This window comes from Poecile atricapillus, chromosome 27, assembly GCF_030490865.1.
Source record: "Poecile atricapillus isolate bPoeAtr1 chromosome 27, bPoeAtr1.hap1, whole genome shotgun sequence".
NCBI classification, from domain to species: Eukaryota; Metazoa; Chordata; class Aves; order Passeriformes; family Paridae; genus Poecile; species Poecile atricapillus.
The window spans coordinates 3,515,796-3,532,727 of NC_081275.1; the positions used below are offsets into that span (position 1 = coordinate 3,515,796).

Genomic DNA, 16,932 nt, shown 5'->3' on the forward strand with positions numbered 1-16,932 from the left:
GTTTGCAGTGGGAGATTATTTGCATTAACACAGTGCTGTAACTCACAGGTACACATTTACACACCAAGTCAGGCACAGTGCAAACAAAGCTCCCTCTCCCAACACTGCAATGACTCATTTCATCTGTAGTAAACAGCATCAAGACATCATTTATTTGAATATAGTGTAAATATTTCCTACACAGTGTGGTACATTACAATGCTCATTTCTAGTTAATGATACCATGCAAGCAATCCAAGAAGTCAAGAGTGTTCTGCAAACTGCTTTGTAAGCACACCTCTGCTGGAAGGAACCTCTGCTGCTCGTGTGGTCATTCCACTCTGTGTTACTCAACAGTGATAGTAAAGAAGAGATAAAGATACTGTAATTCCATACAAGCTTTGAAAGCCATTATATTAGTATACTTAGGACTTAATTATACATCCACCACAAGCACTTCTAAAGAGTAATATTATTTCTTCCTTGTTCATGTTTTTTCCCTCAGCATTTGCTCTTGGCATTTTTTTCTAATATGCTTTCAAAATAAAAATAAAAGAGCATTTAATAATAGACTATTTAATGTCCATTGTAACAGCAAGAGATAAAAAACTATTCTTGGAAACACAGTGTGCATGAAGCATGGGCTCTGAATGGCTTTACTATCACACCGTGTATTGCATAAATCCACACAAAACGCTGCATGCACTTCATTTTCCAAGTGAATGCATCTGTGCAATTGTATATATGCTTCCCATTCCTTGAAGCTCCTACATTCAAACTTTAGGCACCTGTGTGCATGAAAAAGAAGCTTTAGAAATTACAGTGCTCCTACTAAGAGTGAGTGAAGAGATGTGGGGCTTTTGGGAACTGGTGCTCTGGTGGGATTAAAGACAAAGCTTAAATGAATCACATTCAATGTCAATGCAAACCACATGTGCTATGGAGTCTGCAGGGGCTCTGGAATATGTGTGAAGACAGCTGTTATCACTGGAGTTATCACTCTAAAAACATCTCTTTATGACACAATTTTGTACCATCTTGACAGACAGTCACAGAGTTCAAGAAGGATACGTTCACTAGACAAGCAGGAATTCTGTTTCGCTTTAGCCTGGTGGTTGCAATTTGGGTCTCTAAAGCATCCTCTAAAGGTCTGAGAAACTTAAAAAGCAACACTGCAGTGCCGTGTCCTAGGGCTTGAGCTTGCCCTCCTTCAGGAGCCGCTCGTTGAGCTGGCAGAGCTGCCTCAGGAAGCCGTCGTTGGGGCCGATCTCTCGTTTCTGCCGCACGGCGCAGAGCGCGCTCCGCACGTCCATGCGCTGCCGCAGCATCAGGTACGCGATGACCAGCGTGGGCGAGCGGCTGTAGCCCTCCCGGCAGTGCACCAACACCTGTCCTGCAGGGGACACACGGGGGAACACGGCTCTGAAAAGCAGCATCAAATAGCTAGGATAGGAGGTGTATTAATATTAGTCCTTTCACAGCTGGAGAAGTGTGAGTTCCAAATGCTACAGGAGACATGCTGGAGTTGCAAGAAAGGCACTGTTTGCTCTGCTAGGAGCTGCACAGGCTGTGACCAAGGGTAATGCAGAATTAAAAAAAATAGGTTGCAAGTCAAACAATCGCACTGAAACGTATTTGCTACCATATCACAAGAGTCAAACTATGTCTATTTACTGTACTTCTCCTGCCTTTGGTGGTCTTGACAAGCTTTGCCCCTAAAGATGACCAGTACCAAAGAGCACAAATAAATGAAGTTTAAAATACATGGAAAACAAATATGCTGTTTGCCATGCACTGCATCTCCTCAAAGATATCCAGCCTTTCAGCTGCACTGCTGCCAACTGCTGCACTAACTCCATGCTGCATCACACCTGGCCATTTCTCTGGCTGTTTATGAAGCCACATTAACACTCAGGTAGATGAAGCTGCCTACTCTGCAGAGACAAGAGGCAGAAATTGCTAACCAAGCTGTTTATCAGCACCAATAAAATTCTTCCAGCTGATTGATTAGGGAACTCATTCTACATGTTAGGTGGGTGTATTGCGTTTACATGGCAACATTTTGGTGGTGGAGGGGGGCACAGGGGTGCCTTTTGTGAGAAGATGCCAGAGGCTTCCCCTGTGTCCAAAAGGGCCAGAGCCAGCTGGATCCAAGGATTTGCCAAAGGCAAAGCCAGCAGTGATAGTGGTAGCACCTCTGGGCCTCGAGCAGCCCCAGCCCCAGTTCACAGGCTGCAGGTAAGGCTGGAGCTCTTCTCCACTGTGGCCATGATGGAGTTGTGGAAACCATCGGGGGCAAGGCCTCGGCACTGGGGCTTGGATCTCTGGACACAAGAGCAGACTCAGAGAAAGCTCTGAGCCCTGGGGGACCCACCTGTCCCAAAGGGAACCACCACAGAACAGAACCCGAGAACAGAGCTCTCCCCAGCCACTGTCAACATGCCACACTGGGCTAAAGACATAGAGCCCCACTATGGGAACATCCAGGAGGCCAAGACTCCTTCAGGACCTGCCTCCACCTCCCCCTGCTCCAGCTGGAGCACAGGCCCTGCTCCCTCTCCCAGAGGTACCTGTCCCTGCTCCTGTCCCCACTGGACCTCACCAAGAGCTGCCACTGGCCTTGTGCCTGTCCCCTTGTGCTGCTTGGCATGAGGAGGTCAAGAAAATAGGGAATGAAACTGAAATTGAAAAGAAGGAGGGGTAGAGGGAAGGTCTTTTGAGGTTTGGTTTTGTTACTCATTCCCCTGCTCTGATTTGATTGGTATTAAGTGAAATTAAGTTCCCCAAGCTGAGTCTCTTTTGCCTGTGATGGTAATTGCTGGGTGATCTCCCTGGCCTTATCTTGAGTCAGGAGCCTTTTGTTTTACTTTTCTCCCCTGTCCAGCTGAGGAGGGGATGTGCTGGCATGGCTTGGTGGACACCTGGTATCCAGCCAAGGTTAAGCCACCACATGGGTAAATCCTACAGTGAGGTATCCAGAAATAAAAAAGCACTGCCCCCTTGGAGAAATCTAACCTGATTTTACTGTTTCTCACCTTCTTCCTCATGGATCTGTTTTTCCAGACACAGGAATTTTCTCCTTCCCAAATGCAGTGGGACATGCAGCCCCAGTCTGCTCTCCAGAGTAAATTGTTTTTTAAGACAAGGAAACAGCTGAACCATACCCACATACTCTTATCATAACCACAACTTGCTTTGAATCACACCAACAGAAATCCTGTTACCACAATTGCCTTAAACAGCAAAAGCTTCTTAGCTCAAGGCAAATCACTAGCATGGTAAAAGAGCTAAAACAATTAATTGTCAACATTTCTTGAAAGCCTGTAAGTTAGCAAAATTTAGATTCTTGATTATATACATGGAAGAGAATTGACTTTTCAGCAAATGGTCAGAAGCAAAATGGTTTCTAGCCTTTCTCCGTGAAAGGGGCTGCCTTCCAGACCTGCAGGATACCAGACCTGCCCTCCAGAACTTCATGCATTGCAACACTAAAATGAAATTGAAGGAGAATATTATTATGTTCCTCTTCACTGTCCTTACTCTACACTTCAACACAAAACAAACAATTTGCAGTAACCAGTTAATCTTAAGATTGGCTCCAACATCACCCAGCTCCAAAGCTCCTCTTTACCACACTAAAAAAACAGGGGTGGGTGTGGTAGACAACTCCTGAGACTGAAAGAATAAGCAAATGGAAGTGCTGCAAATTCAGACTGACTTTGAATTTACTGACCCTGAAACTATTGAGATTAAAGTGAGCAGGTACAGTCATGGCACAGCAAACCCTTCTCTCCTCTTGCAGCCTGTTTCAGTGACTCACAATGCTAACTGCAAGAGGTGTATTTAATTTTTAGAATTTTTCATTCTGCACCAAACTGGATGTAGAATTTATTTCCATCTGTCAAAGCCCACATCACAGCTCCAGTACCCCTTTGCCTATTTCAGAGAAACAACTTCTTCAGTTGTGGGAATTCTCGTTCCTCCCATTCAATGCTCAGTCACGAAGCAAGAAAGAAATTAAGCATGTGTAGAAATAAGTGGAATGCTGAAATAGTTAGACAACACAAACACCATCTGTCCCACTGCACTGTGTCCTAGGACTTCTGCTCTGAGGAAACACACTACAGAGAAATGTGGCAATAAACAGCATTGCAAATATGACCTTCAACTTTCCTGCAATCCTAGGAAATAAAAGAGGCAATCAACACATAAAATAATGTAAGGACTTAATGTAATAAAAACTGTAGGGTGACAGTCTCCAGTCTTACTGTACATTTAGAAAAAACCCCATGTAACAGGCTATGTGATTACTCTTCAGTATCTGTATTACTTGTATCACTTCTGCCTTTAAATTATTTCTAATGCCCTTAAACAACTTTTAACTTATTTTTTAAAAATAACCCTTAACTTATTTTTTAAAAAATATTTTGGATGTGATTTAACATTTCTAAGGAAAAATAAAAACATCTCCTCCCAGAAAGAAACTATAATAAGATGCAGCAGCTGTTTCCCATTTCAAAGTCCCTCCTACAGTGACAGACTTCCCTCTGCCATGTACTGGATCCCTCCATGTATAAACATAAGACTGAGCTGTTTTACTGTGTATCTTTTGTCTTATGTGTACTGTATCACTGATTCAGGGCCTTTATCTGAATTTTTCACTCGGTTGTTCTGTTTACAATATGAGCAAAGAACCATTTTAAACAGCAAATAGCTAAGAAACATATGCAGTGCACAGAAAACACGGTAGAAAGGTATTTCAGTTTGCCTTACCATCCTTCTGGGAAAGGGCTTTCTCAATAAAATCAGCTGCCTCCTCAAAATAGCGACTGAGGTTAAATTCCTGTGTATCGTTAGCTTTAATGCCATGGTATCTGATGCCTGTGCCTTCATAGAACTCTGCATTAGTGTTCACATGCATGAATGATTTCCCCTCTGCTGCATTCAGAACATGGGTTATCCCCAGACGCTGCAGCCTCATAATGTTCTTGGCTATGAACCTGCATGACAGAAAGTGTCAAGAAAACGATTAGAATTTGGTGAATCATCTCAGTATTTAGGTATTGATAACCAAACCCTTTGATTTTTCTGTTAATAGATGCCAAATATACTGTGCCCAAAAGTGAATTAGCTACAGGTTATAAATTCACACAAATATCCAGAGCCATGGTCACTGTTTGTGAGAATGCTGCTTTCTTGGCTGATGACTGAGGAAAGCACACATGAAAGTGAATCTGCATCTCTGAGATCCTCCAAGGGGATAAAATAATAACTTTCTGAACATAAAATTCTGACCAAAGTAGGAAAAAAACTGGAGACAATAACACATTAACTTCTAAGATTAACCATTATCCACATAAAATAATTTTAAAAACAGTTATAAAAAGCCTCTACTGTCAGGTACCAGTGTTGCAGAACTTGATAAGCAGTACTTGCTACTTCAGCAGGCAGTCCAGCCAAAATGACATTTTGGGGGGCAATTTTAAGCACTGTGAAACAGCATTGACTTCTTATCAGGTCACAGGAAGAAAGTAATCGATAAATGTTACTGCATCTTCAGAAGACTCATCTGAGGGCCACTAAGAGGTGTAGTCCTATAGCCCTGTGCTATTCAACACCTTTGAAGTCATGGAAAGATCTGTCAAGGCTATCCAGAGGCCAGCAACACAGAGACTCAGTGTTCTCATCACAAGTGTTAAAATTGTCAGTGTCTTAGCTGAAATCAGTATCTGCATGTGAAAGAACCCACATGAGTGATGTTTAAGATGCTGAAGTGCTTAAGAAAGCACTCAGTACTTTTAGGTCAGCTAAGTCCTTTCCAACTGCTCAGTTTTACCAATAATTGTAGCAAAACCAGGAGTTTCCATCTTTAGGTGGCTAAAAGAGTGACTTACCCTATTAATGAACAATTGAGCTGGATGCTACCAATCATGCCTTTCAAGCTTGATGATGATAATTCATTAGATCCAGTAATAATTCCATAAGCTTTGATAAAAACTCCAGGATGCACTATGGCAAACAACCCATCTGCTCAGTAACACAGCTGACCATGCACAAATCTCTGCTCGTGCCCTAGAACGCAATCCATAGCAAGAGGAGCCAACCCTTAAGTAATATCAGGAGATCATTGACTCCTTTTTGCCATAAACCCACTACTTTTCATTCTGAGTCTGATTATTTCCATATGGCAGTTGCAATACTTCTGTCACTTTCCTGGGAAGAAATAAAACCTGTATGTTTTATCACACTGCGTGGTCTCCTAGTAAAATTGAAGCCCCACTGGTCAACATTAGCAGAATGTGACAGAAAGCTTTGGCTGAAGGGTAACTCAGTTCCTACACATTTTGTGAAAAGAGGTAGCCTAGACAGATTGTTTTTAAAAGCAGCTTTCAGTATGTGTCTAACTGGATGTGGGAACAGAAATATTTTTCAAAAATCTCCCTGCAGCTCAACTCATAAATTGCAAATACAAGAACTCTTAATATTGAGCTGAACTCAATAAGCATTTGTGCAGTACCATTTTGGACAAGTTTCTGTGAGGTGGAATGCATCCAGGGCTTTTGGCTGGACACTTAATCTAAAAACTTAAATTAAACACCCAAATTAGTCAGTTTACATCTATATGAATCACTGAGTCCATTCACTCACAATTTTGATGTAATTCAAGGCCATGAATATCTTGAGAATTCCTTTCTTCCTGATGACTGCACACCCCTTAAATTCTAGTGTAAGCAGATGAAGACTTATGCATGACTGAAGCTTCTACATTTTCTGCTGTCTGTGCCAAGCAACTATGGCAATGAACCAAATATTTGTAAGACTTCATTACCCAAACAAATGCTGACAGATTTTCCATCTGGCAGGACATCATCTGTGCCAGGGGAGAAGTTTCAGTGTCTGGAGAATTCTGCTTTCAACACAAAAATCCTACAGAGCAAGGCCAAACCAGAAAGTGTTAATTCAGCAGTGAGTTCCTATGCTTAGTAGGGTGAGAATATGGTTTAAATAATATTCTATAGATCAGCATATATCTGACTGTTCAGCATCAATAGGAACTCCCATCCTGAAATCATGGCTGAATCTGGCAACAGACTGCCTTCCCTGGAGGCAAACTCACTCCCAGTGAATGATTTTTGCAGATTTTACAGACAATTTTCTTACACAGCTAGAGGTGGAAAAGAGAGAATTTGTATGCCATTTGTTTCTCCCTTTCCAAACAGTTCTTGGATCTCTCTCATCCTTAACATTTCATTCCAGCTGCATCATGTTGGATGTTGAAATCCTAGCTCCTTTAAAATAGCAGAGATGCTAACATCAGCTTCACCTGGTTCCTGAAAAGCCAGAGAAAAACTCCAGAATCTTGTCCATTCTCAATATGGAAGATTTAGAGTTTCTTGTCCTGTGAGCAACACCAGTAAGAAGTGTTTCTTTGGAACAGAGATGTATTATTTTACCAGCCACAAAACACAGGTTTTGGAGAACCATTCATCAGCAATTAAGGATACACGAGGCTATGAACTATTGGCATATGGAATTATAAGCAAATAAACCAAACTTTTAATGGCAAAAAATGTCAGCCTATTAACACATTTTAATTTGCACTGTCCTGCCCATGCAAAATTGTTTCCTTACCAACAGTTCCCTTTACAGTCACTGAAGTTAACATGAATTTTGAGAGTGCCCTTCATACTCCTTACAACACATCTGCAATTCCAGCACATTAAGAACAAAGAATTGCTTCATAGGTTACCCACATAGATTAAAACATACAGAAAAAAGTAAGATTGGGTATTCAAAGCCAGAACATTTTTACCAAATACAGTTCTGGAGACATGGCCAGAATTGTTCCAGGTTTCCAAGCATCTGGGAAAAACCCCACAAATTCCCTAAGTCATAAGTTCAGAAATTTAAGCCTGCTCATTTTCAGGCAAAACACTGGTTTTAACAAGAATGGGTGCTCTGGATAAAAAGCCTCCCACCCTCCACTGTGCTGACTTCTCCCTCTTGTCCCTATCTTTATGTCACCTTTAACCCCGATAAAGATGAATTCTGTCCGACCCTTCTGGGCAGATGAAGATGTTACACTGAAATACATCTCCATTTATACAGAAACACAAAATGATGTGCATGCAGTGCATGCCAAATTGTTATTTTGTTATTGTTTGAAAAATATATAATTGTGCTAGTCTATCACCTATACAATTCTTGTTTTAGGGATATTACATTTTTACTCTTGTCTTCACAAATCTTTTTGAATCTTCTTATGAGGTTAGAATTGCCTATGGTAATACAGAAACCCCTAATTTTCAAAGTATTTTATCATTTTATCTCTGCATTTTCACTAATTTTGACTTTCATGTATTGCCTGGAAGATTGATGACTTTGGCTCTGCCTGCAACTTGAATTCACTTGATGGATAAACTGCTACTCTACACTATGACCCAATTTAATCTCATCAGCCTCAATGTCTCTATGTTGTCATTTTTGTCTAAAGATGAATTACTCTTAAGGAGAGACAGCAGCATCCCTGTGCAAAATATCCTAAAGGTAACCAACAGAAGTTTCTGAATCTCACTCAGAGGTTTGAATTTTTTCCTGTGAGCTCCTGTTCAAATTCTATTGCTTTTATATCATGTATTGGCATTCCAATCCCCCTACTCTGGCTGCTGTGTGAATTTTTGTTGTAATAAAACCTCTGTTGCTTGTCATCCAAAATGTGACTCTATATTGCATACAACAAATGTACAAAAGCAGGACATGAAGCTTGAAATTATGTTCAAGATTTGTATTGTTTCAGAATGACTAATACAGCAAACACTACTTACAATGCAGTATATACCACAACTCCACTTGACTGAAAAATCTTCTTAGAAATTAATATTATTTCCAGTTTGAGAATATCGAAGTTCACCACGCAGTGACCAAATCTTAATGGAAATCCATCTATTCAAATAGACCTCAGCATTACCTTAACTCTCTGTGGATGCTTCAAAGATATTATTGCCTCTTAAGTCTTGACAAATTATCTGCTCCAATTGTGAAATGATTTTTTCAGCCACAAAGTTATTTCTTACTTTTAACTGCCCTCCAGAATTTTTCAGCATTCTTTAAAAAACACTGATATGTGTTTTTAAAATACAACTGTATGTTTTCTGTTTGTCCAACTAGCAGCAGAACTGTTCTTAAGCTAAAAACTGCACTACAGATGTTTTTTATCACTTACTACATAAAAAGTCCTTCTCAATGGTCAAGATTTCCACTAGACAGAGACTTTCCACTGTGCAACTTATACATGCATTATCTGTTCTTAGACACCCTTGAATCTGAACATATTAAAGTCCATACCCTATAATTAAAATAAATTACTGAACAATGGAAACAACTCTGTAGTAGCTAACTACATTCAAAGTTATTTTTAAGTTATTTACTGTGCAAATCAACTTGCAAGCTATGACTTCCTTTTTTCCAGGTAACTGCTACAAATATGAAGGAGATGGTGGCTGTCAGACACCACCCGGCTACTGAATGATTTTAGTCCCATCTCTGGATGTGCAAGTCCTGCATCCACTGGCAGTAACAAATATCATTTGGTTTGGCTCAGAAGTTAGTGACAACCTATGATCTTGACCTGTACTTCTTTAGGAGGTACAAACCTAAAACAAGAATAGGGATCCAGTATACCACACATGTATAAATATAAAAAAAAAAAAAGTCAATCAACAAAAAGAATGACCAATATCGCAGGGAAGAAATGTACAAAGATGGACCAAAAAGGGGAAGGAGAATCAGCAGGACAGTAACAGAGAACTGAAACCATGACGTGATGCAAAAAATAAACCCCAGAGGGCCCGCTGAGATCCAGCAGATCCCGTCCTGCAGCCTTGGCTGGAAGCACCGGGAGCTGCTCGGTGACGGCCCTGCCCCTCACGGCCCGGCCCGGCCCGGCCCCTCCACCCTACAGACACCGCTCCCAGCCCGGCCCGGCCCCTCTGCCCTACAGACACCGCTCCCAGCCCTCTCTGCCCTCCGGACACCGCTCCCAGCCCGGCCCCTCTGCCCTCCGGACACCGCTCCCAGCCCAGCCCGGCCCCCTCTGCCCCCCGGACACCGCTCCCAGCCCGGCCCGGCCCCTCTGCCCTCCGGAGCCCGCCCCCGGCCCGCTCCGCGCCCCCGGCCGGGCCCCGCTCCGGCGCACTCACGCGTTCCCCACGTGGATGCGCGGCACCACCTCGTTGCTGTGCGCGCTGGGCAGGCTGTAGCAGCCGCTCTCATTAGACAGGAGATCGTTCAGCTCCTCCACCGAGATCTGGTAATCGGCCATGGCCGGGCCTCCGCCGCCAGCCGGGAGCCCCTCGGCGCTGCGGCTCCAGCCCGGGCCGCTCCCGCCCCGCCCGGCCCCGGGGCCGCCTCAGAGGCGGGGCCGCCTCAGCTGCCGGGGCCGGAGCGCCGAGAGGAGCGGGCGCTGCTCCGGGAGCGCGGCCCCGGCGGGGCGGGATGGAGCCCGCGGGCCTCACGCTGAAGCTGCTGCTGGTCGGAGACAGCGCCGTGGGGAAGTCCAGGTGCGGGCCGGGCCGGGCCGGGCCGGGCCGGGCGGGGCTGGGGGCCGCAGCCCCGGGCTGAGCCCGCCTTCTCTCCCCACAGCCTCCTGCGGCGCTTCATGGACGGCGCGTTCGAGCCGGGCCTGACACCCACCGTCGGTGAGCCCGGGGTGAGCCCGGGGTGAGCCCGGGTTGATCCTGGAGTGAGCCCGGGTTGATCCCGGAGTGAGCCCGGGGTGAGCCCGGGGTGAGCCCGGGGTGATCCCGGAGTGAGCCCGGAGTGAGCCCGGGGTGAGCCCGGGGTGAGCCCGGGTTGATCCCGGGTTGATCCCGGAGTGAGCCCGGAGTGAGCCCGGGTTGATCCCGGAGTGAGCCCGGGGTGAGCCCGGAGTGAGCCCGGGTTGATCCCGGAGTGAGCCCGGAGTGAGCCCGGGTTGATCCCGGAGTGAGCCCGGGTTGATCCCGGAGTGAGCCCGGGTTGATCCTGGAGTGATCCCGGAGTGAGCCCGGCCTCGCCGGGCCCGGCCTCGCTGGGCCCGGAGCCGTGCGGGGAAGCGGGAGGCGGCCGCCAGGGCCGGCGTTCGACGGTTCCTTCTGACGAGCCTCCCCTTCTTCCGTCTTAGGCATTGATTTTAAGGTGAAGAAGATGGTGGTGGAGGGCCGTGCAGTACAGCTGGCCATATGGGTAGGTCTTGTTGCAGACCGATGAGGGTATGCTGGGTTTTGAGAGATGTGCAAGCTTCAAGAGCTCCTTGTTGTGGTTTCTTCCCTCTCTTTTCCTGCTCCTCCTCTCTCTTTGTAAAGTCTGCCGCATGTTTTGATTGTATACTTCGGTTGCAAAGCTGGTACAGCAGTAGTTGCAGGCAAACAAAAACACTTCTAAAAGCTCCTTCTGTCCAGGTTTGGGACTTCCTTCAGTTCCAGGAGAGGCTCTGGCTGCTCTTTGCTGCGCTTTCTCAGGCTCTGGGAAGTGTTGAGCTTTGGAGATGTCAGCATGCGGGAGAGGCGAGCATGCCCTGCCTGCATGAGCCAGGAGCACAGAAATGGATAAAAGCAGAGAAAGGTGATGCTCTGGGTAATGAGCTGGGTGATTGCCCGTAGGGAATGTATAGGAGCTCTGTGCGATGCTTTATTTTGGTTAAAATCATGCCCAAAAATCCCATAAACCTGTTCTTGAACTATTTAAAAGTTGATTTAGACTTATTGGGAAACTCAGGTATTTGTCCTGAACTTCCTGATGCTGTATTTTCAGCCTCTGCAGACTGAAATCAGGTTGTAGCTGTGTGATCAGGATTATTTGTAATATAAAACATTTAATTCTTCTAAGTAGAATGAAAGAGCCTTAGTAAGGAGAGATTTTATGTCTATGGTCATAGGTATTTGAGAAAAAAAATGCCCTTACTAATTAAGTAATTGGGACTAAAATACAATCCCTAGTAACAATGAACTGAATTAGGTAAGTATGTTCCCAGTTTTAGTTTCTTTTTTTAAACAAAGAATAAATAAATTACAATATAACTGTTAGTCTGTCAACTGTAAGCTGTACAAAAAAGGAAATAATTTTTTTTCCAAAAAAAATAATTGTGTGATTTGTTGCCTCCTTATAGTTTGTTTTGAGGGTCTTTTTGAATTTCATATTGTACTTAGTACCTTGCTTAGTCTTACTTATTCATGAGTTTAAGAGAGACATACTGCAGTAATAATTGAATGAAACTACTGATGTTAAATTTCTTACCTGCTTAGGTTCGTAGTCTTGCAGTAGTTCTTTCTAACTAGATTTGTCTTGTGGTAAAGGAGCAGAGGGAGATGTTTGGAACCTCTGTCTCCCTTCCTGCAGAGTCTGTCAGTGGAAAATCAGTTATTCCTCATCTCATTCAGTTCAGCTGGTTTTAAACCCATCTGTGTGGCTGCTTGCCTTTGATGTATTTCTGTAAAGTCCTTTTTACTTTTCTGTTACAGGTGTCTGTTTATCCTTTTTACTTTCACTCAAGTCCTCTCCATGCTTAACCATTTTCTGCTGCTGTTTTCTGACTGCTTTCCTCATTCTTGCATCTTAATGTTTCATCTATCCTTACTGCTCAGAAAATTTTTAAATTTGCTCATCTTGTTGAGTTTAAAATACCTTGTTTTATTTTGTTTTGTTTTAAATGTATTTGATGTTGTGTGTTTGGGGTTTTTTCCCCCTCCCTCTGTAGGATACAGCAGGACAGGAGCGTTTCAGAACACTGACTCCCAGTTTCTACCGAGGAGCTCAAGGAGTAGTTTTAGGTATGAAATAAATGGAAGAAAAGCGTGATTACAGAAATTCTGGTCTTTATTCCTCCTAAATGTGCATGTCATTGCAAAAGGAGGTTATTGAAAATAATCAGAGGAATAATTATGGTTTTTATAACATTACTGCTTATTAGCTCAAACACTGAGTGTACAAAACCACTGGCAGGAAATACGCTGCTTCAAAATATTTTAGATTAAAAAGAGATGTCATGCTGCAAGCTGTTGAGTGGATGAATTATTAGCTTTGTAGTTATTACTTGGATGGTTTTCTGGTAATAAGGCTAATCAGGGGTTGTGTTGTGTTCTTTCCCTCGTGATGTTTTTACTTTTGTTCCCAGAAACTATTGATGTGATTATTGTGATTATGGTGAGACTGAGGTTTGTACACAGAGCCTGGCTAGGCCCTTTCTGTGTGACAACAGCAATTGGAAAACAAAGGGGTTCTTCCTTTCAGGGTTTGTGAAGGCTAACCTTAACTTTGCTGTACAAAATATTCTTTCTATGATTTTTAAACCTTAGTGATTCATATAAATGCAGTTATTAAGTTACCAGTGCCCAAAAGTAGCTTTTAACTCAGTCCATGCTTTTAGCAGCAATGTGTGCATGTACTTATACAGAAAATTAGATGACAAAATACATTTTAAAACACTTTAAAAATATTCTGTGTGGCCCAACTCAGCACTACCAACAGGTAGAATATTTCTGTTGGTAAATCTGATTTTAACTCATAGAGGTTCTTGTGTTCTGTAATCCTGGAGTGATTTGGGTGAGCACAGCCCAGTGTGTTCCAGCTCTGGGAGCAGTGTATGTTTGGTGCCTGTTTCTGTAGCTCCCTAGTACCTTTAATTTCTTCCAGGCAGTAGTTAGGGAGTGTGGACTAAGTTCTGCCACAATGAAGGAAACACTGTCCAAGACTCTACAGCTGTTAAGCTCCTTTTCCTCTGTTCTCAGTGTATGATGTTACAAGAAAAGACACTTTCACAGGACTAGGAAGCTGGCTGAGTGAGCTGGAAATGCACACCACCAACAGCAGCACTGTGAAAATGTTGGTTGGCAATAAAACCGATAAGGTCAGTTTGGGAATGCATCCTTTTGCATTCTTCCCTGAATTATTTATTCATCCCAGTGTGTAAATGTGAGGTAAGTGCTGTAACACAGCTCTTGTGCCAGGAGGTAATTTACTCAGCAGCCGAGTTGGGAAGGCTCCACTTCTATCATTTTAGAAGCAGATATTGTTAAAGATTTTAATAGAAGCTTTCCTAGAGAGATGCAGTTGATGATGTTCCTTTAAGATGGTGCAAAGGCTCTGCCCAAAACCTGTCTGACACTGAACCTAAGTGCAGCACAGCTGCTGCTTGCTTTCTCAGCTCTGGGTGGGTGTTGAGTGTGCATCCCTGTGGCTGTGAGGTGCTGCTGGTTGTTTCTGGGCTGTTCTGGCACATTTAGATGCCTATTCCATAGTGAGGTGCTTTGCTCTTGCATTCAGTGTGGCTCTCCTGAGCTGGGTTCTGCTCTTCCCAGTGTGCCCAGTTTCAGAACCTTTCATGGGCCTTTCTGGTGTGGATCTTGCATCTGGTTGATTGGGAGCACAGCAGCACAATAATTTCCTGCTGATTTGGCACAGGCTGTGGTTCTTGGGGTTGTGTTGGACTTTGCTGATCCTGGTGGGTCCCTTCCAGCTCAGGACATTCTGTGATTCTGTGCTTTGATGTTGCTGCTGTTCAGTTTGACCCCCTGACAGCCAGCCTGGCAGTGAGCTATAGAGTGGGAAAATCCAGTTGATGACACATTTCTTACATTTTTACACGTTTTTTCCTTTCAGCAAAACCTCATTTCTGCACTGCTGCTTTTCTGGGTACTTTTTTAAAGTGGCAAATGTAGCTTATCCTTCATTTGTCTCTGCAGCCTGACCGTGAAGTAGAGAGAAAAGAAGGGCTCCAGCTTGCTAGGAAACACTCACTGCTTTTTATAGGTATGCACCTCTGGGGCAAAAACTTCTGTATTCAAATCTTTATTTTGGTATTGCCAAGCATGAATGTACAATTGTATTTCAGGTTGATGGGTTGCTACCTTTTTTTTTTAATACCTAATTAATATGGGTTCCTTTTGCTGTAATTCATATTCAGGATGTAGGTTTCAGCTTCTGCACTGACTCCAACTGGAAGCACTTTTCTCTGAAACAGATTTACTGTGTATACTGTACAGACATGAATTTTATATTCTCTTGAAACTAGCAGGATTTTTTAATTTAGAGCCCTAAAGACTGAATTCCTTACTGGAATTCCAGGGTCTACAAGAACCCTGGCTGATCTTTCATTTCCAAGTTTCTGTTGCAGCTACATAAAGGACAGTGTTCTTAGAGCAACAATAAAATGTACAATGTGAAGATACAAAGGTGGGGAACACACTGAGTTTATAAAGAGAAAGCTTCTTGAAAAGATTTCTAGGAGAAACTGAAGTACGTAAGGGACAACATGCAATTCCCTCTGTATTCTTTATTCCTCAGCTTTGTTATGGAATAATGATCTTCTAGATTTACTGTCAAAACCTGAGAACAATTTCTTTTTCTCCATTATGGAGATTTCTTTCTAAGTGGAAAAATGTGATTCTTCAGACTGGGATGTGTTTCTGTTTATCCTCCAACTTAAGTGTACCTTTAAGAGAATGGAGAGGAGGTTCACTCATTTAAAAACTCCCATCTTCTCTCTGCTCCCAAAATAAATTCTTACTAAGTGGAATATACTCCCTGCAAATAAGAGAAAATAATTTTTTCCCCCTTCCTCCAGAGACCAGTGCCAAGACACAGGATGGAGTGCAACATGCCTTTGAGGAACTGGTCATAAAGATCCTGCAGACTCCAGATCTTTGGGATAAGAACACAGCGAAGAAGGGAGTCCAGCTCACAGAATCTTCAGCACAGCAGGATAAAGGCTTGTGTGCTGCCCACTGTCCACTTACTTAAATGTACAGGTGGCTGCTCTGCCTGACTGGAGGGAACATGGAAAAAAACATGGGCTGGGGATGGGATTCCCAGCACCAATCTGTGCCATGTTTGATGTGCCATCAGTTGTGCAGATCCAAAACACAAACTCATTAGCAAAATACATTTTTATTTGTTAACAAAATACAGTTTCTCCTTCCCTTTTGCACAACTGCTGTTTGCAGGTATTTTTCTGGTAGCTCAGATTTTTTACTATTAAGTCATAGTGCTGCTTAGAGTATTGTGCTCTTGCTGTATGACATTCAACATGGACTTTTGCTGGAATTTCTGCCTTAGCATAAATAAGGTGGTATTCAATTCTGGATCATTACTGAGAACCTTCTCTTCCCTTCTGGCATGGGAGGCTTTTAGTTGCCTTAATGCAGTTACTCATCAGGAGTTACCCTGAGCAGTGGACATAGCTTCCTCATTTTGGATGGTTTTATAAAGTCAAAGTTATTGTCCTCAGACAATAATGTGTTACTGGTTAATTTTAGGCTTGCCATGAAGAGGATGTGTCTTTTAACACTTGGCAGGAAACCCCCCCTGCTTCCTGTGCAGACACTGTGGGTGACCCTGTGCTGTTTGCACCGAGGATCAGGGATGAAATTCCCTCATCACCCTGTGGCTGTGGGCTGGCAGTCACTGTGGTTCTCTGCAAACCACACCCTCATCCTCTTCCAGCAACCACAGTGATAAAACTTTCATAGAAAATGTGCTGCCTATGGGAGACATTCCATTAGAGTGACTCTGTCTGCCACCAATCCCACTATGAAGTTACCTTTTTGTTTTTTACACTTCTAAAATGGCAATATTGTGTTTTGCTAACTTACATTAAAATAACTGAAAATTTAAAGGGTATGTAACTTGTACCTTGCTTGTTAATGCATGTTTCTACTGTTAGACTATGTTAGATCATGAAGCAAACATACAGCTTTATTTACTGCTAGTCATGCAAAATATTTGAAGATGTTATGATAGCAACCTTGCTTTAAATAAATTCTGACCCTTACCTTTTTAACTTAAATCTGAATCTTGTAAATATGTTTATATCTTGCAGACTATAAAAATCTGTTTGTAACCTGAAATACAGACCTAGGCTGAGATCAATCTGGCCATTTATTATTTTCATAAAATGGCTTAGTTTGAAATGCTGTTTCT

General features: G+C 43.1%; 2 protein-coding genes across 3 annotated transcripts; one reads left to right on the top strand and one right to left on the bottom strand.

Moving 5' to 3' along the window:
• Positions 1-124: 124 nt before the first annotated feature.
• Positions 125-10,396, bottom strand: DUSP3 (dual specificity phosphatase 3). 2 transcript variants are annotated; one of them, XM_058857922.1, is made up of 3 exons: positions 10,179-10,396; positions 4,753-4,979; positions 125-1,372 (listed from the first exon to the last, which is right to left on the bottom strand). In XM_058857922.1, the coding sequence occupies exons 1-3, from the start codon at positions 10,298-10,300 to the stop codon at positions 1,167-1,169; spliced, it is 555 nt and encodes a 184-aa protein (XP_058713905.1). In that variant the 5' UTR covers positions 10,301-10,396; the 3' UTR covers positions 125-1,166. The 2 variants fall into 2 exon arrangements, with proteins under 2 accessions (XP_058713905.1, XP_058713906.1); XM_058857923.1 differs by having other exon boundaries at positions 10,208-10,395.
• On the top strand, positions 10,329-16,632 carry LOC131588880 (ras-related protein Rab-18-B-like). Its single transcript, XM_058857921.1, has 7 exons — positions 10,329-10,538; positions 10,621-10,676; positions 11,141-11,202; positions 12,713-12,785; positions 13,743-13,861; positions 14,697-14,763; positions 15,578-16,632. Exons 1-7 carry the CDS (start codon positions 10,474-10,476, stop codon positions 15,751-15,753), a joined length of 618 nt encoding a protein of 205 aa, XP_058713904.1. The 5' UTR covers positions 10,329-10,473; the 3' UTR covers positions 15,754-16,632.
• Positions 16,633-16,932: the final 300 nt, after the last annotated feature.

Excerpts from the sequence above, each read along its gene's own strand:
- DUSP3 (XM_058857922.1), bottom strand. The coding sequence starts at position 10,300 with ATGGCCGATTACCAGATCTCGGTGGAGGAGCTGAACGATCTCCTGTCT. Across the intron at positions 4,980-10,178 it reads CGCATCCACGTGGGGAACGC|GTTCATAGCCAAGAACATTA; the intron begins GTGAGTGCGCCG and ends TCTGTCATGCAG. Across the intron at positions 1,373-4,752 it reads AGCCCTTTCCCAGAAGGATG|GACAGGTGTTGGTGCACTGC; the intron begins GTAAGGCAAACT and ends TGTCCCCTGCAG.
- LOC131588880 (XM_058857921.1), top strand. The coding sequence starts at position 10,474 with ATGGAGCCCGCGGGCCTCACGCTGAAGCTGCTGCTGGTCGGAGACAGC. Across the intron at positions 12,786-13,742 it reads AGCTCAAGGAGTAGTTTTAG|TGTATGATGTTACAAGAAAA; the intron begins GTATGAAATAAA and ends CTCTGTTCTCAG. Across the intron at positions 14,764-15,577 it reads ACACTCACTGCTTTTTATAG|AGACCAGTGCCAAGACACAG; the intron begins GTATGCACCTCT and ends CCCTTCCTCCAG.